Raw genomic sequence first — 24,722 nt, 5'->3', positions numbered from 1 at the left:
AGGGAAGGGGCGTATGGGGGAGAGGGAGGGAAGGGAGGGGGAGGGGAGGGGGAGGGAAGGGAGGGGAGTATGGGGGAGGGGAGTATGGGGGAGGGGGAGGGAAGGAAGGGAGGGGAGGGGAGGGGAGGAAGATGGGAGTATGGGGGAGGGGAGGGGAGGATAAGGTAGGGGAGGAGGAAGAGAAGAAAGGAAAGGAGAGAGGAAAATCAAGCTTCTACCACAGTCTCAGCCATCTGCCATCTCTTCCATATTGTAGCTCACAGTCTGTCACCAGTCCCAGCAGTTCCCACAGCAGCTCCCTCCAGCAGGTTTTCCCCAAATCACAGGCTCCTATTGAGCCCCCAACTCCTCACCTCCCTGGAAAGCTGCCTTCGTTGGTCCCTGTCTGGTTTCCTTTAAGAACGACCCTGGCATCCCGCTTCAAAGGAGAAAAGAGTGACATTAGCGCTGTGTCTGTTTTGATCTCCCTCCCTCCCCTTCTCTCCCACAACCAAAGTTGTACATCATACAAATTCAAATGACTTCACAGTTAACTTGGATTTGGGGGTCGTATAATGCTGCTTAAAGGTGTTGTCACCCTTCGCAGAGTGCTGTGAAGTACTTCTGCCTTTCTTCAGTCTCCATTCCCATCTGTCCCAGCTCTGGACGTGACACGACAGCCTAGGTGGCTGATTGCTCAAGACACCGCTTGCTTTGGGTCCCTGTCGTGTACTCCTTGGGGCCTGAGAATGATATAGAGCGGGAGCCGTCACAAGTAAGGACACGCCTGACTTGTGCACCAGGCCGGTTAGCTTCTGGACTTCACTCTGTAAACCCAGCTCCATCCAGTCTGTGGCCTGTGTGCCTGGGCAGAGGGAGAACTTTCCCTTAAGGCTCTAGAAGCCAAGCTTGTCCAAAGTTGTGACTGACTGCTGCTTGATCCTGTTAGGGTCCAAGAGTCACTGAAGATACCCCAGACTCAAATAGTGTGCAAAAGCAAAGAGCGTTTATTCAGCTGAATCTCCTGCATGCAGGGGTCTCCCCGTTTGGGGGTGGAGAGCTCCGTGGACTCGCAGGCCCAGCGGGGGAACTCCAGGGAGGGGGCATACTCCCGGCATGAGAGACAGGAGGTGGGGCTACTGGCCATAGGAAACCTTGCAATGCAGTGACACAGAACAGACCCTCAGATTGGAACAGAACCCTGCTTCCTCTGTTTTCAGCCTTCACTCATGGGGCAGCCCAAAGATTCTGCTGTCTTTTCTGGGTAGTTGTTGTTGATTTTTTTTAGATAGGGTCTCATATATCCAAGGCTGGCTTCAAACCTGCTCTGCAGCAAAGAATGATCTTGGCCTCCTGATCATCCTGCCTCCAGATACTGGGGTTTCAGATGTGGCCCTACCTGACACTTAGCTGTGTTTGTCAGGAAAGGTTATTCCTGCTTGAGGAGTTTGGTCCCCGAGTGGCTCTAAAGGAGATAGAAGAGAAGAAGCAGGATTTAGACTTTCTAGTTTATATATAGCACAGGTCTCTCTGAAGGACAGTTTCCAATCACAAGTACACGGGACCTTAAAACCCATCTCGAGCCTGGTGGTGGTACACACATGTTTCATCCCAGGACTTGGAAGGCAGAGACAGGCTTATCTCTGTGAGTTCAAGTCCAGCTGGGTTACAGCGAGAGTTCTAGGACAGCCAGATCTACATAGGGAGACCCTGTCGTCGTCATCACATCATCATCACCACCACCACCACCACCACCATTGTGATATTTTACTTTGTTAAAATATTCCACACAAGCAGAAAATTCATGTTTTTGAAAGTGTATGGAGGACTGGAGAGATGGCTCAGTAGTTAAGAGCACTGACTGCTCTTCCAAAGGTTCTGAGTTCAACTCCCAGCAACCACATGATGACTCACAACCATCTGTAATAGGATCTGATGTCTTCCTCTGGTGTATCTGAAGACAGCTACAGTGTACTTACATAAAATAAATCTTTTTTTAAGTATATGGAATTCAGTTATGACCAGGGATGGGAGTGGATAGGGCATTTTTATATTCCGTATTCTAGAAAGGCATCTGCCCACATTGCTATAAGTAGCTTAGCAGATGTACATAGTTACTGACTTGCTTGCCCTAAGTTAATTCCCCAGGATAGGTGGGGCCTAGAGGAACACTAGCAGACACTAACTAGACTCAGTTTCCAGAAAGCAGGAGTTCAAGGAACGGTAATGGAGGCACACGCATCATCAATCTGATGACCACAGGCAGAAAGCCTGTCCTTATACAGCCTGTTGGCTAGAGTTGAGGCAGAAGGCAGCATATTAAGGGTGTTAAATCACTGTCTTCTGGGACTACCAGCTCTCTGAACACAGCACAACATACAGGTTCAACACTTGTCTCCGCTCGCTGGCGTTTGCAGCGACGAGCAACACCAGCGCCAACATTCCAATGCTGGTTGTGCCTAAGCGCATTCACAGAACTGCGTGACTCTTGCTATCTAATTCTAGGACGTTATCGAGAGCCCCAGAAGAGATTCCCTAATGATTTGCAGTCAAGCCCCACTCCTGCCTCCAGAAGAGGATGCTAGAGCCTCTGGGGCTGGAGTTAGCTGGGTGCTGGGAATCGAACAACTCTGGTCCTCTAGAAAGTACCAAGTACCCTTAACTGTTGGTCCATCTCTAGCACACCCTGCTCCCACTTTTCTTTTCTTTTTTTTTTTTTTTTTTTGAGACAAAATCTTAATCTGGCCTCAAGGTTCCTAGGCTCAACTGATCCTTCTTTCCAAGTAGCTGGGACCACAGACCCAAACCACCATCCAAGACAACTTTACATATGAATATCTAATTATCCTGTCCCCATTTGTTAAAACAAATGATTCTTTCGTTGGATCATCTTGGTGCTTTAGCTAAAAATCAGTCAAGGGCTCTGCGGTTAAGAGCACTGGTGGCTACACCAGAGGACCCAGGCTCAATTCCCCAACACACACAGGGTGGCCACAACCATGTGTAACTCGAGTCCCTGGGAACCTGATGCTCTCTTCTGTCCTCTGTGGGAGCATCATGTGCACATGTGAAACATTGGCATAAATGCAAACAAAGGACTCTTACGCACAAGTAAAATTTTACAACTTAGTTCAATGTGAGCCTGTCAGTCTGTCGCCAGGTTGTCAGCTTTTGTCTGTGGATCTGTACGTCCGTCCTCACGACAACACCATACTTCCTCTCTTTTGCTGTATTGCAGACAGAAGCCAGAGCTTTGTGTATACTGGACTAAGGCTCTGACCCTGACCTCTGCCGCACTGAGCTGATGACTCTTGTCTTGCCATCAACAAGACTCTCGATGTTTGAAATCTGCGAGTTCAGGCTTCCTCTGTTGCTCTTTCAAATTGTTTTGGCTGTTCTGGAGCCATGAGGTTCCATGAGAACTACAAGATTATCTACTTCTGTGAACTTCCCCGACGGGGATTGGATTAAATTAGAATGGGTTGGTAGACACGTTTGGAGATCTGAACCGTGCAGTCTGGGGCTTGGTAGTGACGAGCACTGCTGCTTTTCCTGAGGGCCAGGATCCATTTCCAGCACCCATGATGCAGCTCACAACTATACAGCCCCAGACCCAGGTGACCAAGATGTCCTCTTCTAAACTCCTAAGGTACCAGGCATCCACATGATCAGATAAACCTGCAGGTAAAACACACACACACACACACACACACACACATATGTATGTGTATGTATATGTATATATATATATATATGTGTGTGTGTGTATGTGTATGTATGTATGTATATATATTTTAAAATGTAAACATTTTCACTACATGTGCATTGTGAACATGCATGAAATTGTAAGGGATAAATAAAACCACAGAAACATGAGGAGAGAATATTTTCTAATTATTTAGAGAAACCTTTACCTAGCTAACTAACCAGGACATGGATGGAACCCAAGTGTCTGGTAAAAGGAAAAGCATCCAGCTTAGGACCTCCAAGACCAAGGTCTCAGCACAGAGGAGACTCATTTGGTCCAGAGGGACAGAGGGCAGGGAATAGAGACACAGACAGGAGATAGAGGATGATGGGGAGGGGAACAAGGGAGAGGGGGAAGGGGTATTTATCCTGAAGGACAAAAGACTGACTCCAGGAAGAGAGGAGACAGATGGCCCATAGGCAAATGGTGGATTATAAGGGGAAAGGAGAAACCCTGTATGGGATGAGGAGAGTAACTGGGCATGTTAATTAGGGCAGCTAAAGGGGGCTTTTGATTGCTGGACTTCAATACTTTGATAGCTGGACCTTGGTGGTCAGCATCAGGAGGGAAGTGGCCAAAAAAAGGAATAGACCTTGTGACTAGCTTTAGGAACGCAAGCAGAGGGAACTGAGCAAAGCAGAGGAAATGGGGCAGAAGGGCAAGGCTGTCTGAGCTCTACTTGCCATGCTGGGCTGGCTGGAGTCCCTCCATTTAGGCTATCCTGCTGGTCTTGCTTTATTGTTCTGTTCGAAGCTAGTCTTGAACTAGCTATAGCATGCGATAACCTCGAACTTTCTCTGTGCTCCTCTCTGCTTCACAAGTGCTGAGATCACAGGTGTGTCACCTTGCTCAGGCTGACGGGCCTGCATTTGTTATTGAATTTACTCCTCAGAACTGTAGCCTTCTTTACTGCTGGGAAATGAGATTACTTTTCTTCATTTTGGGAAGCCTGGAAATACAATTGCTTTTTGCAGAGTAATATTGCACCTATTCTACACATCCGCTGAATTAAATTATTAGCTATAGTCATCGATTTCCCGGTACTTTTCTTCTTATCTTTTCTGAGTATGAGTGTTTTTTACCTGCATGCATGCATGCGCACCACATTCTTGGGTGGTGCCAGTAGAGGTCAGAAGAGTGTGTACCCTGGGATCGAGGTCCTCTGCGAGAGCAAAACAGTTCCTTAAGCACTCAGATACTTCTCCTCCAGCCCCTTTAGCCTATTCTAGGTGGAAGATAATGTCACCAGCAAATGCACTTAGTCTAACTTCCTTCTCAATCCAATGCTTTTTATTCTTTCCGTGGAGTAATCGTGCTGGCCAGATGCATGAGGTGAGACGGTAACTCTGCTGCCTTGCCGCTGCTGGAGGCGGGGCTTCACACACGTGGCGAGCACTCTGGTAGGGAGATAGATCTAGGTCTTTTGGCACTGGGCTTTATCTAGCTGAGGAAGTTCGAACTTTTACCATGAGAGCGAATGGGTTTTAATAAATGCTTTTTGGTAATGCCCCTGAGATGAAAAATGTTCTGGGTTTTTTTGTTTGTTTGTTTGTTTTGTTTTGTTTTGTCTTTTTGGCTGGTTGCTTTGCTGTTGTTCCAGACAGGGTCTCATTACACAGCCTTGGCTAGCCCCAAACTCACTGTGTAAACCAGGCTGGCCTCGAACTCACAGACACCTGCCTGCTTCTCTCTGCCTCCCAAGTTCTGGGACCAAAGGCATGAGCTACCACACTCAGCTTTTATTGCTTTTTTTTTTTTTTTTTTTTTTTGTTCTTTTTTTCGGAGCTGGGGACCGAACCCAGGGCCTTGCGCTTCCTAGGTAAGCGCTCTACCACTGAGCTAAATCCCCAGCCCCTTATTGCTTTCTGATAGACAGGATTTTTTTTTTTACTGTGTTATATTTAGTGACTTTTAGATAAAGAATTGACTCACTGAGATTAATCCAACTTGGCCATGACACACAGTTCTCACATATCGCTTGACTTAATTACAATTTTATTGGGGATTGTTTATTTGTTGAGACAGGGATTCTTTATGTTTGCAGGCAGCTAGCTAGTTTTGAGACAGTCTTGTGTAGCCCAGGCTAGCCTCAACGTGTTCTATAACTGAGGATGATGTTATACTCCCGCTCCTTTTGCCTCTACCTCCTGAGTTTAAGGGTTATGGTCATGAGCCATCACTACGAGCTGTTCCAGGACCTTAAGATGGAGGATTGAGCCATTGCACTGAGACATTTGTTGAGTGACGCACAGTCACTGGTTGCTACAATAAATGCCTCTGTGTCTTCCGCTCCGGCATCCATTAAGGGCTGATATGTTGTTTTTGATTGGTATTGGTACAGCCCCTACAGATTTCTTTTCTTTTTTTTTTTTCTTTTTTCTTTTTTTCGGAGCTGGGGACCGGACCCAGGGCCTTGCGCTTGCTAGGCAAGCGCTCTACCGCTGAGCTAAATCCCCAACCCCCTCTAGATTTCTTTAGGTCACTGCTTTCAGAGAATCTTTTCCTTGTATTTTTTACTTTGATCATGAAATATGTCTCAGACTTGGAAATTTAGTATTCCTGATGCCGAGGCAAAGGAGTTCAAGTTTCAGGCCAGCCTGGGATGTATAACAAATGGACAAATGGGCCTCAAATAAATAACTAGCTGTGGTGCTCTTGGGCTGATGAGAGGCCCCAGTTGGTAGTGTGTTTGTCACCCAAGCCTGAGGACCTAAGTTCTATCCCCACCAACCACATTAAAAGCCAGGCACATGTTTTCCACCAGAACCCCAGTGCTGGAGATGCAGAACTCAGAGGAAACCTGGGGCTGCTTGGCTGCTCACCCTACACTGATCAGCGATCTGCAGCTTCCGCCGAAAAGCCCTGGTTCAAAAAATGAGGTGGATGGTGACTGAGAACAACAGTACGGGTGACCTCTGGGGTACACACACAGAGATGTACCTACACACACACACACACACACACACACACACACACACACACTAAAAGTGCCCTTTACAGAGCTTGTAGCTGGATTTTTGGTTTGTTTTCTGAGGTAGGGTTTCTCTGTGTAGCCCTGGCAGTCCTGACACTCACTCTGTAGAGCAGGCTGGCCTCGAACTCACAGAGATCTACCTGCTTGTGCCTCCTGAGTGCTGGGATGAAAGGCTTGTGCCACAACTGCCTGGCATAACTATATCTCATTATTACCTATATGTTGCTCTTTAATCTTTTACCAGGAAGTTATATATATGTTATAATGTATATGAATCATACATTTGCTCTTAGTGTAATTGTGAAGAGATATTGGCCCGTGCCATTTTGTTATGTGTAAAATGGTTAACCCCACTTCAGGGGATTACACACATGACCACGGTTCCACTCCCCCACTCACTTTTTAGCTGAAGAATCAAAACTTAGGAAGTCACAGAAAATCATCAGTCATTGTGAGCTCAGCCATGACCCCAGCATCACAGACATGAGCTTCTGCCCCAGAGGTTACACTGTAAGCCCTGTGACTTCCTCTCTCACCAGCTGGAGTCAGTCTCTACATGCAACCAGAGGGATCTTTGGAAACTATGGATCCATGGGGCTTGGGCAGCAGAGCCGAGAGCTCCCCATGAGGATGGCTTATGCTGCCTCTCTAGTGTCACCATGTCCAATATACATCAGAGAGAGAGAGAGAGAGAGAGAGAGAGAGAGAGAGAGAGAGAGAGAACACTATACTGTGTGCCTTTCCTACCCAGACTGCTCAAGGAGCACAGTGCTGTTCTCAGTTTCCTTTGCTGCTCTCCTAGTACATCCATCCATCTTAGGACTTTCAAGAACCTAAGATCCCTTAGGTAGCTGTCACCCAGATCTCTCAATATGACTTATTCTCTCTACACCAAATTTCATGGCTTCCCCTCTTTTCTCCCTATTCAGTTTGCAAAGACTCTGCAGGATTTGCTCAGTGACCTTCACGTAACCAAGAGCACTGTGGAGACTGTTAAGAAGGATATGGACACGGTTAAGTTTGTATTTGAAAAGGTAGTCATCCCTCTCCCTTTACTCGGCCGGAAAGGGGGGAGAAAGGTTTAAGCCAGCCTAGTCGTTTGTCCTGTCCCCCTGAACTTTCTGTGATCCCGCTACATGGTCCTCCCTCTGCTGTGCCAAGCGTCAGGTATCGGTAACAGAAACATACTTACTTCATCTTGACTTAGGAAATTATAGAAAAATAATAAAAATTATAGAAAATTATAGAAAATAATAGAAATTATTGTTTTACTTTCTAAATTGCTTAAAATGCATTGGGTGGTGTGTGTGTGTGTGTGTGTGTGTTGTATGTGTTTTAATGTTTTGTGTATGGGTGTGCATGTCTGTGTGCCATGTGTGTATCTGGTGCATACAGAGGCCAGAAGAAGGTGTCAGATCCCCTAGCACTGGCGTTACAGATGGTTAGGGTCCACTATGTAGATGCTGGGAGGTTCAGAGTTGCCCGGGTGTTGGGCAACTGCTGAATTCAGGTTCCCCGGCACTCCTTTCATTAGAAGCGCTATCCAATCTAAAAAGCAGGCTAAACCTAGCACAGGCACACGGGTTCCTGCTGCTCCATATAGGAACAGCCTACCATGAACACATCCCAGCCTACCATGGAGTGACACAGAATCCTTGAAGCCAGAGGGACCACAGCAGATGAAGTTGAGCTGGAGTCCAGAGCCAGGTCTTCATCTGCAAGCCACCAAGTGTCACAGCTGGGCCGTTTCCCCCAAAGAGAGGGACTGATTGTAACATCTGAGCCTCAGGCTAATCTGGGGCTGGGTCAGGACCACTAAGTGCTAGAAAAGGACACCTTGGGGGAAGTATGTCTGAGAAATAATTCCTCCTTGGCCCATCTCTTGCACATTCACTGTCCTCATGCTAATCTGCTCTGTAACAGGGTACCTTGTAGCCCCGGCTGGCTTCCAGCAGAGACTGGCTTACATTGGATTCTCCCCTCCACATCAGAGCAAGCTTCATCCCTCCTGGTTTTATGCAGCACTGGGGATCAAGCTGAGGGCTTCAGATATGCTTGGCAAGCATTTTACCAACTCAGCCACACTGCCATCTCTCCTCTCGATCGTTCTCTTTCCCCACAACATAACGATTTTACTGATTCTCTGCAAACCTCATGTCATGCACCCCGCTCACACTCATTTCCCAGTCTTTCCATGCCTGCTCTGCCACCCTTGTGACCTTGCCCCTCTTGAAGATTCTTCATGATCTACCCATTCGGCATCCTGAAAAATTCAAAGATTGTTAAATACTCTGTAGTCCAACTTTCCTGGGAATTACATCCTTCCATTCCAGACTCAGTTAGCTAATATGGTGAGAAGCAGCCAGGTTGGGACCACAGCCCATACCCCAGCCTCGGATTCCGTTTCTTGGACAGCTAAACCCACAAAAAATGGAACTTCTCTGTGATGACTTGAAAGTACAGAACCGGAAGCTGGGTGCCCTGCAGCGGGAAGTGGTAAGATCTTTGGATTCCAGTCTCTTGCCCTGTGCACTAGGGATGCAATAAGTTTGGAGAACAGCACATTCTGGAAAGGGTTTCAGTGAGCAGGCAAGTCCCCAGGATCAGGTGTAGTAGCCACATATATGCTATACCGCCCCACCCCACCCCGCCCTTCCCAGGCATCCACTCACTTTCTTCATCCCACTACACAGGTTACTCTCCAGAACAAGGTCCGTGCTATCCCCCAACCTGAGGAGATGGTACTCTGGAGTAGCCTCCACGAGGCCATGTTCAGTCTGGTGAGTGGGAAAGGAAGACCGGGACGAAGGGAGGATGGTGAGAACAGACCAACCATTTCAGTTCCTTCCCCTGCAGGGAAAGCATAAGCCGGAAGTGGAGCCGTCCACTGTGCGGCAGAGCGTGACTTCTCTTCCAGAGAGTCCCTTGGAGCAGCAGCCGCCTGAGGATGTCCCCATTCCCAGTGCCACCCCTATGCACACCATGGTGCAGTTTGGAACCACAGGGATCCTCAAGGGGGACGAGTTCACTCGGGCTGTTGAGTTTGCTGACTCCCAGGGCATAGAGCTGGGTCAGGCCTCTGTGTCTCAGACACACAGTCTGAGACAGGCTGTCCCTGTCCCTGTCTCTGTCCCTGTCTCTGTCCCTGTCGGGATCCCTGCCTCTGTCCCTGTCTCTGTCCCTGTCTCTGCCCCTGTCTCTGTCCCTGTCGGGATCCCTGTCTCTGCCCCTGTCTCCGTCCCTGCCGGGGTCCCTGTCTATGCCCCTGTCTCCGTCCCTGCCGGGGTCCCTGTCTCTGCCCCTGTCTCCGTCCCTGCCGGGGTCCCTGTCTCTGCCCCTGTCTCCGTCCCTGCCGGGGTCCCTGTCTCTGCCCCTGTCTCCGTCCCTGCCGGGGTCCCTGTCTATGCCCCTGTGTCCGTCCCTGCCGGGGTCCCTGTCTATGCCCCTGTGTCCGTCCCTGCCGGGGTCCCTGTCTCTGCCCCTGTGTCCGTCCCTGCCGGGGTCCCTGTCTCTGCCCCTGTCTCCGTCCCTGCCGGGGTCCCTGTCTCTGCCCCTGTCTCCGTCCCTGCCGGGGTCCCTGTCTATGCCCCTGTCTCCGTCCCTGCCGGGGTCCCTGTCTCTGCCCCTGTCTCCGTCCCTGCCGGGGTCCCTGTCTCTGCCCCTGTCTCCGTCCCTGCCGGGGTCCCTGTCTCTGCCCCTGTCTCCGTCCCTGCCGGGGTCCCTGTCTCTGCCCCTGTCTCCGTCCCTGCCGGGGTCCCTGTCTCTGCCCCTGTCTCCGTCCCTGCCGGGGTCCCTGTCTCTGCCCCTGTCTCCGTCCCTGCCGGGGTCCCTGTCTCTGCCCCTGTCTCCGTCCCTGCCGGGGTCCCTGTCTCTGCCCCTGTCTCCGTCCCTGCCGGGGTCCCTGTCTCTGCCCCTGTCTCCGTCCCTGCCGGGGTCCCTGTCTCTGCCCCTGTCTCCGTCCCTGCCGGGGTCCCTGTCTCTGCCCCTGTCTCCGTCCCTGCCGGGGTCCCTGTCTCTGCCCCTGTCTCTGTCCCTGCCGGGGTCCCTGTCTCTGTCCCTGCCGGGGTCCCTGTCTCTGCCCCTGTCTCCGTCCCTGCCGGGTTCCCTGTCTATGCCCCTGTCTCTGTCCCTGCCGGGGTCCCTGTCTCTGCCCCTGTGTCCATCCCTGCCGGGGTCCCTGTCTCTGCCCCTGTCTCTGTCCCTGCCGGGGTCCCTGTCTCTGCCCCTGTCTCTGTCCCTGCCGGGGTCCCTGCCAGGGTCCCTGTCTCTGTCCCTGCCAGGGTTCCTGTCTCTGCCCCTGTCTCTGTCCCTGCCAGGGTCCCTGTCTCTGTCCCTGCCGGGGTCCCTGCCAGGGTCCCTGTCTCTGTCCCTGCCGGGGTCCCTGCCAGGGTCCCTGTCTCTGTCCCTGCCGGGGTCCCTGCCAGGGTCCCTGTCTCTGTCCCTGCCGGGGTCCCTGCCAAGGTCCCTGTCTCTGTCCCTGCCGGGGTCCCTGCCAGGGTCCCTGTCTCTGCCCCTGTCTCTGTCCCTGCCGGGGTCCCTGTCTCTGCCCCTGTCTCCGTCCCTGCCGGGGTCCCTACCGGGGTCCCTGTCTCTGTCCCTGCCGGGGTCCCTGCCGGGGTCCCTGTCTCTGTCCCTGCCGGGGTCCCTGTCTCCGTCCCTGCCGGGGTCCCTGTCTCTGTCCCTGCCGGGGTCCCTGTCTCTGCCCCTGTCTCCGTCCCTGCCGGGGTCCCTGTCTCTGCCCCTGTCTCCGTCCCTGCCGGGGTCCCTGTCTCTGCCCCTGTCTCTGTCCCTGCCGGGGTCCCTGTCTCTGCCCCTGTGTCCGTCCCTGCCGGGGTCCCTGTCTCTGCCCCTGTCTCCGTCCCTGCCGGGGTCCCTGTCTCTGCCCCTGTCTCTGTCCCTGCCGGGGTCCCTGTCTCTGCCCCTGTCTCTGTCCCTGCCGGGGTCCCTGGATTTGCGTCTGGGCCTGGTTTCATGCCAGTCTTTGGCCCTAGACCTGGAATGGTTCCCCCAGGTGTATGGACCTCACCACCAAGAGCCTGGGCTAGGGGTAATGTTTGGCCCGTGTGGGATATGGGGCCCTACCAGACTGGCCCAGGTCCAATTCGCCCCATGGGACAGATGGCCCGTGCTCGTTTCTCCGTCATGGACACTGGAATACCGTGGACTATGCCGCAGACCTACCGGCTCCCGGGTCTTGAAGAAAGAGGGGATGAATACGAGTACTTCCTTCCAGGCCCTCGGGAAGAGATGCGTATGGATGAGATTCCCCAGGAAGAGATCTCTGAGTATAGGGCTCCTCAGGAAGAGATCTCTGAGTACGGGGCTCCCGAGGAAGAGATCCCTTCGGAAGGGGCTTCCCAGGAAGAGATGTCTACAGAAGGGGCTCCCTCGGATGGGATTCGCAAGGGAAGAGTTCCTCGGGAGAAGATTTCCAAAGTAAAGGCCCCCAGGTACAGAACCCCTAAGGAGAGGGTTTCCCATCACAGAGCCCCCAAGGATGTGGGCTCCCAAGAAATGGTCATCAAAGAAGAGACTCCTGAAGTCAAAGTCCTCAAAAAGGTGATCTACAAAGACAAAACCCAGAAGGACAAGGCCTCGGAACAACGCCATAAGGCCCCACCGCCTGCCTTAAAGAAGCTGAGGTCTGCTATTACCATAGCTGCAGCAGCTGCCGCTGCATATGCAGCCGCAGCAAACTCAGCTGCCCAGGTAGCCAAAGATGCTGCCAAGGCCATCCAGGATGTTCCTGCAACCCAGATGGCTGCCGAAGCATCACGCGTTGCATCCTCAGTGCCTCTAGGGGCCTTTGCAGATATCCTGGGTGCAGGATTTCGCCGTGGGGCCACCATCAACCTACCTTTCCGTGATGAGGAGATGGAAGAGTTTCCTGAAGAATTTACAGCACCCTTTAACCCCTTCCCAGCCAAACCAGTCCTGTCCCAGGCTATGATAAATGCCATGTACGCTACGAGTCCTGAAGAAAAGAAAAAGGCTGTGCAGTATTCCATGAGCCATATTGCCCAGATGCCTATCAGACATGACTCCCTGAAAGAAGAGTTTGCCAACCTGTCAACCAACTTAAACCAGCGTCTAAATTACCTAGGTAGGGCTGGCCCATCCGGGGAGGGCAGCAGAGGCTCTGATCCTCCCTGTAGCCTCCTCAGGCTTCCTCTACAAACTCTGCTTTCAAACATTAGCCACTCATTCCTTTGGCTTAAACACTAGTCTCCTCTCCTCTCCTCTCCTCTCCTCTCCTCTCCTCTCCTCTCCTCTCCTCTCCTCTCTCTCCCTCCCCCCTCTCTCCAAGACAGGGTTTCTCTGGTAGCCCTGGCTGTCTTGGAACTCACTCTGTAGACCAGGCTGGCCTCAAACTCAGAAATCTGCCTGCTTTTTCCTCTGAGTCCTGGGATTAAAAGCACGCACTACCATGCTTGGTTCACAAAAGAATTTCTTTTGTGAGTTTCTTAAAAACTGTAATAGAAAACCTATCATTCTCTTTAAGTGCCCCCCCTAGACTTGCCCACTGTCTTCTTTTGGGACATGACACAAACATGGGAGCTCTCTCCTGTCACATTACCCCATCATTCCTTTTAACACCTGGTCCCTCTTTTTCCTTTCAGCTAACATGGGAAGCTCTGGTGTGCTTGGTAATACGGTAAATGTACTGGAGGAAAAGATTGTTAACCTCCAGAAGGCCAGGCTGCAGGTCAGTGTCATGATCACAGAAGGGCTTTGGAGAAAATGGTGGCTTGGCTTGAGCTAGGACCCAGCCTCCTGACTTTTACCCTCCCAGTGACACTCTGAAGTGCATGGGGTGGCCCAGCAGTTGCCTCCATGCAGAGTTAACCGGGGCTCTGCTGTCTCTGTCAATAAGTATTTCGTGGGCTGTCAGATGGCAGACTGGTATCTCCTCTCGGTCTTGGGACCCTTTGACTTGTAGCAGAGGTCTTGGATATATCACTGTCTCTGCCATTTAGGAGGAAGAACTGGAGAGAGTTTGGGGACACCAGATAGACACAATGAAGAGTCACTACATGGTGCTAGACAGGGCGGTGGAAAGGCTCCAGGTTCGCATGGACGACTTGAAGGTTCGGAGGCCTGACAACCCAACGGGGGGGGTGGAGACCACAAGGGAATTCCTCCTTGAGACTACGAGACCATCCCCTAAGGTCCACAAAATACAAGGGAACTAGACAACATTTTATTCTGCATAAATTATACTTCAATTAAAAATAAACCCCAGGGGCTGGAGGGAATTAAAACCACACTGGCTTTTGCAGAGCACCTGGGGCCCACTCCCAGCTTAACTTCAAAGCTGGGTGGTGGTGGTCACACCTTCAATCCCAGCACTCAGGAGGCAGAGGCAGGGGAGATCTCTGAGTTCGAGGTCAGCCTGGTCTATAGATGGAGTTCTAGGACAGCTGGGGCTACACAAAGAAACCCTACCCCAAAACAAAAACAAAAACAAAAACCCACATAAGCACCTGTAACTCCAGTGGATTCATTGTCCTGGATCCCAGGAGCACCTGTATGCCTGTGATGTCCATCTATACAGGCAGGTACAACATTTATATACATAAACCTTTTTTTAAAGAATCACCGCCCTATACATAGAGGTCCTGGACAGTGTCCATTCTTGAGAGTCTTTGTGTCACCAACCTGAGGGTAGGAGGACAGGTTAAGGCTTAATGACACTTGCTGAAGGGATCAGTGAGTGAATAAGAGGCTCTCTTGCACCAACAACTATGCTAATAACGTTTTTCCTGAACCAGTTCTTCCTCCCTCAGGGTTGAGAATAGAACCCAGGGCCTCATGCACGCTAGGCAAGCAGACTAACAGAAAGGAACTAAATGAGAGTCCAAACTGGGGACTCCCCCGCCCCCGACACCGCCCCCCTGTCGTTGGTGACCTTGGGGACAAGATGGATGTGGTAACGACTTGGTGTTAGTTACAGCTGAGCTTAACTTCAAATAACATAAGAATCCCCGAGTAACCAACAAAAGGTATAAATGTATTTATCTTTCACATTAAAAAGTTCAAGTGAGGGGTTGGGGATTTAGCTCAGTGGTAGAGCACTTGCCTAGCAAGCGCAAGGCCCTGGGTTTGGTCCCCAGCTCCGAAAAAAAGAAAAGAAAAAAAAAAAAGTTCAAGTGATTGGTCTAGAGCCGGTAGGGTGTTTGTCGAGGTTACCAACACGAGCTCCGTTTTCTAGTTCTTTGTGACTACCATTCATAATGTCATTGTGGCTGGTCTCCAAACATTGACTCTTCTGTTCAAGCCAGTGGCAAAGAGGGGAGGGAAGGTGGTAAACACTTGCCTAGCATCTGCAGAGCCCTGAGCTCCATCTCTAGGACACAGGGAGTATAGGTGAAGAAGGTTAACCACACCCACTGACCTCAGTCTACATCCCAGTCGCATAAATGCAAGGCAGGCTCTAGACTGCAGTCCTGATTCGAGTAGCTAACTTGGATTTTTCCCCTGTGGGTGAGGGAGACCAGAAGTGAAGAGAGAAGAAGCCGGTGTGCAGACTGAGAGAGAAAGTGACCCTAGGCTCTGGGGACAAGGGAGATTCGATGCTGCTCCAATAGTGGGGGAAATCGGTTGGCAGTGGACAGGCCGGCACTGGTGAAATTATGTCATGGGAAGTGAGGGTTTCCCCATCATGCTTGGACACTATGTGTGGTCTGTGACTAGTGTTCTGCTTTTAGCAAAGCACACTCCGACCCCATTGTAGATCAGATGAGGTGGAGCTGGCCTTAAGCATCTAAGGAAGTGAAATCGCCAGCCAGCCCCGGTTTGTGCTTCTTTTCTTTTGGGTTGACACCCTCTCCAAGGATTAGCCCATCCCTGCTCCTGTGTCACCCCTCTCCAGTTCCTGCTGCTTGTGAGCACGAGCCTTCTAACAGTCCCACCTGCTGCTTGTCCACATGGCAAAGTTAGAAGCATAAAGTAGATGTCACGCTCGAGGTCATAAAGTAGATGTCACGCTCAAGGTCAGGACAAAGGCTGACCTGCCCGTGTTCTGTTCTTAGGTCCTCAAGGCGGAACTCGAAAGGCTGGATCTGGTTAAGGCAGATAAAACAGCCATAGATCTGGAGCTGAATGAAGTAAGACATCCTCCTAGCTCCCCCATTTCCTCTCCCTGCTAATCCTGAGCCTCTACTGTGCCAACCATGGGGACAGATGCACCCAGGTGGAGACAGCAAGAGCATTCGTTCTTCCTTTATTAATTCAGGAAATTGCACTCCTCTCAAAAAGTACTCATCCATTCCTCTTTTCCACGACTGGAGATTGATGACGCTATTATTTTAAAAATCAGGCATCAGATCAGGTGTGGTGGTGGCACGTGCCACTTGGGAGGCGGAGGCAGGTAGATTCTGTGAGTTCAAGGCCAGCCTAGTCTACAAAGTGAGTTCCAGGCCAGCCAGGGATACATAGGTAGATCCTGTCTCAAAAAGCCCAACAAGGGGTTGGGGATTTAGCTCAGTGGTAGAGCGCTTGCCTAGCAAACGCAAGGCCCTGGATTCGGTCCCCAGCTCCGAAAAAAAGAAAAAGCCCAACAAAATTAAATAAATAAATAAATAAATAAATAAATAAATAAATAAATAAATAAATCAGGCATTAGTCTGGGGATGTACTCAATTGGTCAAGTGCCTTCCTAGCATTCACAAAGACCTGGGTTCAATCCCCAGCACCGTATGAACTGTGCATAGTGACAGGTAGCCATAATTCCAACACAGAAAGCAGGAGAACCAGCAATTCAGGGTTATCCTGGACTATGGGAACAAGGCCAACCTGGTGTACACGTCACGTCAACTTTCCCGTTTGCCTCAGATCCCACAGCTGTGTTTGACAGTGTAGACACCAACACTGAACTTAAGCCAAGGCTACACTTGTGTCCTTCAACTAGAGAAACTGACCACAGGGAAGAGAGGCCCCACCTCCCAGCAGTTTTGCTGCCCTGAACGCCCTCTCCCTAGAAAGCTGACAGGGACATGCTAGCGAGCAAGGCGAATAGAGTGGACCTGGAGACGGTGGCGATGGACCTGAATGAGATGATCCACAGTCTGCTTCTCAAGATCACAAACTACGAGTCTGACTGGAAGAAGTCTCTGAAACATCTCAGGAAGGACCTGAACACTAAGGTGAGCTGGTGCGAGGGAGCACGGGTTACCTAACAAAACGTCCCAGAGCTTGGCAGCCACAGAGAGCAAATCCTGACAGGTTTGAGGAGAGAGAACTTGGGAGCAGCTTACCTGGGTCGTTCAGGACCTGTGACTCACAAGGTCAGATGAACAGGTCATTCCCAGCTATATCATCTGAATGGGCTATGTGGAACCACTTCAAAGACTATACCCTCACGTGACTGTTGGCAAAATGTTTGTTTCTCATCTAATGACTCCTTCTCAGGATCAATTAAGGGTCCTTATATTTTTGGTTGTGAGCCTAGCCTTTAACGGCTGAGCCATCTCTCCAGCCCTTAAGGGTCCTTATAATACGGCAGTCAACTTCCCCTGACACATGCACACACCCTGAAACATGCGCACGCGCGCGCACACACACACACACACGCGCGCGCGCGCGCATGCACATACCCTGAAACACGCACGCACGCACACACACATGCACACACATGCACAAGAACACATGCACACGCACAAGCATGCATGCACGCACACATGCATGCACACAAGCACAAGCACAATGCACATACACACACAAGCACACACACGCACACATGCACAAGCACACATGCACAAGAATGCATGCACGCACACATGCATGCACACAAGCACAAGCACACATGCACATACACACACACAAGCACACACGCACATGAACACACATGCACAAGAACACACGCACACACAAGCATGCATGCATGCACACACGCATGCACACATGCACAAGCACATATGCACATGCACACACATGCACACACACAAGCACACACATGCACAAGCACATATGCACATACACACACACACACACACAAGCACACACATGCACAAGCATGAAGTCACTCCCATCAGTGCATTAGTCTGTTGGTTATCCAAGGCAATCTCATTCAGTGCCAAGAGAGGCTGGGTCCAGTGGTATGAGTCCCCAGTCATATCTGGAGCCATGTTGGAGGCTCCCTTCCAGAATGCTTGGTGTGGTGCAAGAAAATTCGTAGGTGGGGGATGGGAGGAGGCTTTCCCCAGAAATGCCTGCCATTTGTTCCTTCATCACTCAGTAGCTACCTCCGGTGTGCCACACCTCAGGAGTGTAGACAGGGAGTCCAGCCTCTGCGATCCTTGCTGGGTAAGCAGTGAGCCAAACAGATGGGGGCACTGTCTTTGTGGAGACATGTTCATCAAGGAAAGGACCCAAATGAATGCAAAGTCGTAACTCCAGAGAATTCACGAACAGCCGACCCGTGTTTCTCTTGTTGATGTGGAGCTGGTTCTAAAGCTGGACTGACAATGTGACCCACGCAGGAATTATCACATAACTTGGTGTACTCAGGATGTGGGTGGAGTGGTGCACAACCATAATCCCAGTACTCAGGAGGATCACAAGTTCAAGTCCAGACTGGGCCTGAAGGTCAGCTGAGGTAATATAGCAAGATCTTGTTTTACAGGGAAAAGGAAATGGGGCCCAGAATAGACATGTTCTAAAGACAGTAAGTTGGTGACTGATTGCCAGAGGCTGAGGATTTGGGAAGAAACAGGGGTGACTGGTAACGGGGTTTCTTTGGAGAATGATGTTCTGAAACGGATTGTGAAGCCAGGTGTGAAGTATACTATAAGGCTGCAAATTCAGCCCTTCTGATGCTAAAGCAGGAAGATTGTGGGTTCCAGGCCAGACTCCATAGTGAAACAGTGTCTCAGAAGAAGTAATACTGCCCTCCTCTCTGACCCACCCTCAACTACCATGCTGCAGCAGGGGCATGGGAGAGCTGCCGAGTTGGGCGAGCTAGTCCGGGCAGTACTAGAGAGCTTGCCCGGTGGTATGGGTGCAAGAGAGCTGGTATGCTGACCTGCTCAGCTACACCCAGACCCAGAGTTGGCCACCTCAACATCTACCCCATCTATGAACTGTGGAACATGTGAAGGGCCTGGCCCTGCAGATCCAGGGCTGCAGGACCCCCATGACACAGGGCAACAGTAGGATATCCCAGAGGAGCCCCATGAGGGTTCAGTATTGATAGTGTAGCAGACGCCAGAGGCCTGGAACAGACCAGCAACTCACTGCAATGAACATTTACAAGTAAAGGTGTGGGCAAAAGGCTGTACCGTGGGACGCACTGAAGTGCAGCTTCCACAATGAGATTGTTTTGGTTTGGTTTCTCATTTGTTAATTTTTAAATTTTCTTTTGAGGGGAGGGAGATTGCAAGGGTAGAGGGCAGATATGAAGGGATGGGGAGATGAATGGGACTGAGTGCATGATGTGAAATTCACAAAAAAAAAAATCAACAAAAACTTTTAAAAAAGAGAAATAATAAATTTACCAGACGTGGTGGTACATGCCTTTAATCTAATGTCTTTAATCCCACTTCAGAGATAGAGACAAGTGGATCTGTGAAAAACAGCCAGTGCTCTCTAGAGACCCTGCCTCAATAGTAGTTAGTGGGAGTGGTAGTGGGAGTGGTAGTGTAGTAATAGTAGTGATAGTAGCAGTGATAGTAGTGGTAGTAATAGTAATAGTGGTAGTAGTAGAAGTATAGTAGTGATAGTAGTAGTGGTGGTGGTGGTGGTAGTGGTAGTTGTAGTAGTAGTGGCAGTGGTAGTAGTAGTAGCAGTGGTAGTAGTAGCGGTGGTAGTAGTAATGGTAGTGGTAGTAGTAGTGGTGGTGGTGGTAGTAGCAGTGGTAGTGGTAGTGGTGATAGTAGTAGTAGTAGTGGTGGTAGTAGTAGTAGCGGTGGTAGTAGTAGTAGTAGCGGTGGTAGAAGTAGTAGTAGTGGTGGTGGTGGTAATAGTAGTAGTGGTAGTAGTAGTAGTAGTAATGGTAGTGGTAGTAATAGTAGTGGTGGTGGTAGTAGTAATAGTAGCAGTGGTAGTAGTAGTAGTAATGGTAGTAGTAGTAGTAGCAGTGGTAGTAGTAGTAGTGGTGGTGGTGATGGTGGTGGTGGTAATAGTAGTAGTGGTAGTAGCTGGAGAGATGGCTCAGCAGTTAAGAGCACTGACTGCTCTTCCAGAGGTCCTGAGTTCAATTCCCACCAACCACATGGTGGCTCACAACCATCTGTAATGGGATCCGATGCCCTCTTCTGGTGTCTGAAGAGAGTGACAATGAACTGGCATATAAAAAATTAAAAAAAATCTTTAAAGGGGTTTGGGATTTAGCTCAGTGGTAAAGTGCTTGCCTAGAAAGCCCAAGGCCCTGGGTTCGGTCCTCAGCTCAAAAAAAAAAAAAAAGAAAAAAAAAGTAGTAGTGGTAGTAGTAGTGGTGGTGGTAGTAGTAGTGGTAGTGGTAGTAGTAGTAGCGGTGGTAATAGTAGTAGTAGTGGTGGTAGAAGTGGTCATGGTGGTGGTGGTGGTGGTAGTAGTTATATTTGATTGTGATGTTTCCATACTTTGTGAGTATATTAAAGGAACTGTCCATTTTACATGCAAACCTTCCATAAATACTTGTCAGATATGTGAAAGTCAGGGCATAGGATTCATTGGAGAAATAGTTTTCCAGCCTCCAGCCCTGCAGTTGAGCAGAATGGTAGGTTTGGAGGCAGGAACTAATGTCATTTCTTGCAATGACCACCGGGAATCTCGCACCCACAAAGTCACGACTACTAATGGTTTTCCTTTTCCCCTGGGATCCCTTGATGTCTTTATCTTAGTCTTTGTGTGACTGCGGGTTGTTCGGGTGAACTAACTGATGGGACTTCTTTCTTCCCTGTGATTGGCAGCTAGTGCAGAGCGATCTGAATAGCCTGAAGAAGGACATAGAAGAGGTCTGGAACATAGTCAGGAAGCTTCTGCTAGAAGGCCTCCGGTTCGACCCTGACAGTGCTGCAGGCTTTAAGAAGTGAGTTCCCCAGGGTGATGCCTCTGCTGCCAGCAGAGGAAAGCCTAGCATTCCAGTCCTCAGTCATGAGGATGGGGACAGGGAGGAGGGGTGCAGCGGAGCCTTCTGACCTTCTCTTCAGATGAGGAAACTGAGGCTCAGAGAGGGAAGGGAAACCAGGTCAAGCCTACACAATTGGCAGTCCATTGTGGACACTGAGTCAGGCCAGTGATTCCTGTCCACAGGCAAGCAGGCTTGCCATCAGGTTCCATATACCTCCCTCTTCCAAGGGCATTTTTTTTTTTTTTTTTTTTTGTTTTTAACTGATGTGATGTGCCTTCAGTGGGTGGGAAACCAAAGCTCTGTCCCGGGGCCACAGGCACAGACAAGGGGGATTGGAGGACCTTAAGGTCACCCCCTCCAGCCCCGGGCCCTGTTAGCCCCTGGCCACTGATCTCTTTGTCCTCCAGGAAATTGTTTGAGAGGGTAAAGTGCATCTCCTGCGACCGGCCTGTAGAGATGATGACTGGCCCGTGAGTATTGCCGCCAGAGGGCACCCTCCAGGCTTGTGGGGGTCCAGCGTACAGCGCAGGTCCAGTGTGTGCTTTTCCACTTTTGTCACCTGTGTACAGCCTGACACCAAGCTGTTCCATAGGCAAGGCACACACCTACCTATGTATATATCCATTCTTCTACCCCATTCTCTAGACACCATCGCCTGCTCCACTTCTGTGGCTCCCTTCGCAGGGGAGTAGGTCCGTCCTCTCACCTTTAACACTGTCAGTGCTTTGTTCCAGAGACTGAGGAAAAGCAGGAATTTGTTATTTCCGAGTTCATTCATATTTCCCGAGAGAGTCTTGCTATGAGGCCCAGACTGGGCTCAGAACTTGCTGTCTTCCTTTGTCATTGTTCCCTGCGTTAGGATTTCAGGTGCACATGTTTAGTTCCAAGTCCTTGCTCTTACTTTGAGACCATTGGAAAGCCTGCAGTTCAGCGGCCTCTAACACTGCAACTGTTGTTTTTAGTCAGTTCTGGTCCCCTTTAGTCCCCCCAAAGACATCCCCAGTGCCATTATTGGTCACTTCTCATTGCCAACTCCTTTTAGCCCAGGAAACCATTGGCTTTCCTTTCCCAGATGTCTCCTGTAAATGGGACTGTACAATATGGGACCTTTGGTGTCTGGCTTCTTTCCTGAGCTTACTGTTCTCTCCACACAGCAGCAGACATCATCTATGTTTTACTACTTTGTTACAGCTGAGTAAGATCTCGTTGTGTGGGCAGAAAGCATGTCCTGCAGGCATGCGTGCGTGCGTGCGTGCATGCGTGGGTTGGTGGGTGTGTTCATCACTTGGACAGCATTCGGGATGTTTCTGTCCTCCAACTGTTGTGACGGTGCTGCCGTGAATATCGGTGTGTATTGGAGTACCAGTTTTCCATTGTTTGAGAAACACACCTAGGAGGAAAAGTCATACAATGACTCTTCAAGCTGCCAGACAGTAATCAGTCCTGGAATGCTGGCTGTCTGCAGAGCTGGCTCTGCTTTGAGATCTACAGATCTGCCACAGCCTCAACCCGAGCAGGGAGCTGGAGGGCTTCCACTGAGGTTTTCGTTTCAAACCACAAGATGGCGCTGCAGTTTTGTTTATGGCAGTGAAAAGATGGCAGCATCTGGGGAACTGTGGCATGTTCGCAGCAAATAGTGTAGACTGGAGAATGTCCAATAGGACATTCCTGGTGAGCAACCAGAAACTGTGCAAACTGTGTAGTCCTGGGTGGAAGGCTTTGTACACGCGTAGCTAAGGACTAATGTTACCAACCAAGAATCTGGTTGGTGAATCTTTGAGTTTTGTTAATTAGCCACTTGTAACTATACTGGGTACCATGGAAATAGAGGAATATTAATAGCTTGAAAAAATGATAAATGAGCTCGAACCATGTGTGTGATTTGTCCATCTTCTTTAGAGAAATCACATGAACATGGAGACATACTGGAAGGATCTGAATCAAAGTCTATCCCTGGTCACGGTGCTTGTTTCTTTGTGCCTTCCTGAGTTTTATAAAGTGGTAACCAGTGTCTCGATGAGCACGCACCGAGTGGCTTACCGTCTATATGTAAAGGACACTTCTGCATGTGTTTAACCACACATCTCAGATGGGATGTGGGACAAGACCCAGCTCCCTGGGAGCCTGCTCTGGAGTTCCTTATTTTGTTTCCTTTGGAGGCAAAATACACAGGATACAACCTTAGCCATATGAAGGTAGTCACCACAGTTATGTGTTGGTTTTTGACTATTTATTTATTTACTTATTACTGGAAACAAGGCCAAAGATAGCCTTAACCTTGAACTCAGTATGTACTAATAGTACAGGCCGACTTTGAACTTGCTACCCTCCTGCCTCGGTCTCCCAAGTGTTGGGATTGTAGGGTGCACCACCACCCCTGGCTTGTTTTTCACTTATATTCAGAATGTTGTTTGTGTCTTCCCCCGGTTCTCAGAAGCCCTGCAGGTTTTGTGAGTTGGCTTTGGGCTGTGAGCTGCAGACACACAGTTTGAACAGGCCTGGGAGCCTGGAGCCCTCTGCTGGCCATGTGCACCTCTCACAGCCCTGGTTCCCTCTGCCTCCACAGACAGCTCATCACCATTCGCAACATCCACGGGGGGCTGTCACGAATAAGGCCAGCCAGTGCCAACAGCTATGAGTATCTGCAGCGACAGCTGATGAGGTGAGGGTTATGCCCACCCCCACCCTCGGGAGAGAGCCAAGACCTCTGTCCTGAAGAGACTTTCCTTTGATGCAAGCGCCAAAGAGGGCCCAGGATGCCCATCTGGGAGGTGGCTGATGGGCACACAGAGGACAGTGGGGGAGAGGAACCGACATTTGCATTGGCATATACTGTGACCTGGATCTTAGCTGGGTCCTGTAGCAGATGCATCCTGTAACAGCTACTTAGGAGACTGAGGCAAAAGTATCATGAGGGCTTCATAGGCTTTAGGGTAAAATCTTGCCTCAAAGTAAAAAGAACAGAAGGGCTGGGGTCATAGCTCAGTGATAAGTGTGTGTCCGGCATGCACAAGGCCCTGGATGAATCTCAGCACTGCTGAAGAAGTGGGCATTTGCAAATGGGAAGGCTTCCCCTTAAGTCCTGGGATCCAGGGTTATAGTTAACATGCACGGTTCCTGTGAGTGGGTAATTGGAGGATCCTCTGGGAGACTTGCTGAAACTTGTTGGGCCACATGGCTTCCTTGGGATTATCATCCCACTTCACAGTTGAAGAAACAGACTCAGACCATGTGACCTGCTAGCGAGTGGCTGGGGAGCCTTACCTGCCATCAGTTTTCTCACTCTACCATTTCCTTCATCCTTGGATGCCAGGGGCTCCTTCCAGGGCCTAACCTATGTGAGCTTCTAGCCAGGAGCGGGGCTGGGGCAGTGGAATGAACGACTTAAGGGGTAGTCAGCATCAGGGGAAGAATGAAACATCCACGCTGGCTCACCCATCCTGTGCCGACAGTTGGAGCCCACGATTAAAAGTGTGCAAGGCCAGACCAGGGCTTCAGGTGTGACTGGCTCAGGGAAGGGAATGTGGGTTATTTCTCTCCAGAACTGTCCATGTCTGTGTTGGCTCACCACGTTCCAGGCCTGCCTGTCATTCTGCCCTCCTTCCTTGATACTGTCCGGAGCCTGGGGCCCTGCGGGGCTCCTCTGTGATAGAGAGGGTCTCCCCGTGGCTCCTCTGTGTTAGAGAGGGTCTCCCCGTGGCTCCTCTGTGTTAGAGAGGGTCTCCCCGTGGCTGCTGATCTTCTGCCCTGTCCAGGGAGCAACAGCAGCAGCTGCATTTCCAGACCTTTGGAGTCCATGAGGAGGGCCTGGGCCTCCAGAAGGACTGGGGTGATGGGCCCCGAAATGAGACCATCTTGAAGCACAAGTCACACGACCTGACAACATTCTATCCTTATGGGGACCCCGAGCTGATGGACTATGATACCGTGAGTCTGGCTGTTCCCTCCCATAGAGGCTAGACACCAGCATA

General features: G+C 50.4%; 1 protein-coding gene across 1 annotated transcript in view; it reads left to right on the top strand.

Annotated features, from left to right (window-relative positions):
• C10h16orf96 (similar to human chromosome 16 open reading frame 96) overlaps positions 1-24,722 on the top strand; it is a 43,392-nt gene that overhangs the window by 15,052 nt on the left and 3,618 nt on the right. The window contains exons 2-13 of the mRNA XM_063270076.1: positions 7,631-7,735; positions 9,117-9,197; positions 9,395-9,481; positions 9,558-12,804; positions 13,322-13,407; positions 13,679-13,789; positions 15,734-15,808; positions 16,682-16,846; positions 20,591-20,709; positions 21,159-21,221; positions 23,318-23,413; positions 24,507-24,678. Coding sequence (XP_063126146.1) covers positions 7,631-7,735; positions 9,117-9,197; positions 9,395-9,481; positions 9,558-12,804; positions 13,322-13,407; positions 13,679-13,789; positions 15,734-15,808; positions 16,682-16,846; positions 20,591-20,709; positions 21,159-21,221; positions 23,318-23,413; positions 24,507-24,678 — 4,407 coding nt within the window. The remainder of the gene's footprint in view (positions 1-7,630; positions 7,736-9,116; positions 9,198-9,394; positions 9,482-9,557; positions 12,805-13,321; positions 13,408-13,678; positions 13,790-15,733; positions 15,809-16,681; positions 16,847-20,590; positions 20,710-21,158; positions 21,222-23,317; positions 23,414-24,506; positions 24,679-24,722) is intronic.

Source organism: Rattus norvegicus, chromosome 10 (genome assembly GCF_036323735.1).
Source record: "Rattus norvegicus strain BN/NHsdMcwi chromosome 10, GRCr8, whole genome shotgun sequence".
Lineage (NCBI taxonomy): Eukaryota > Metazoa > Chordata > Mammalia > Rodentia > Muridae > Rattus > Rattus norvegicus.
Note: the sequence above shows the minus strand (reverse complement) of the source record. Positions and strands in the feature narration are given on the sequence as shown.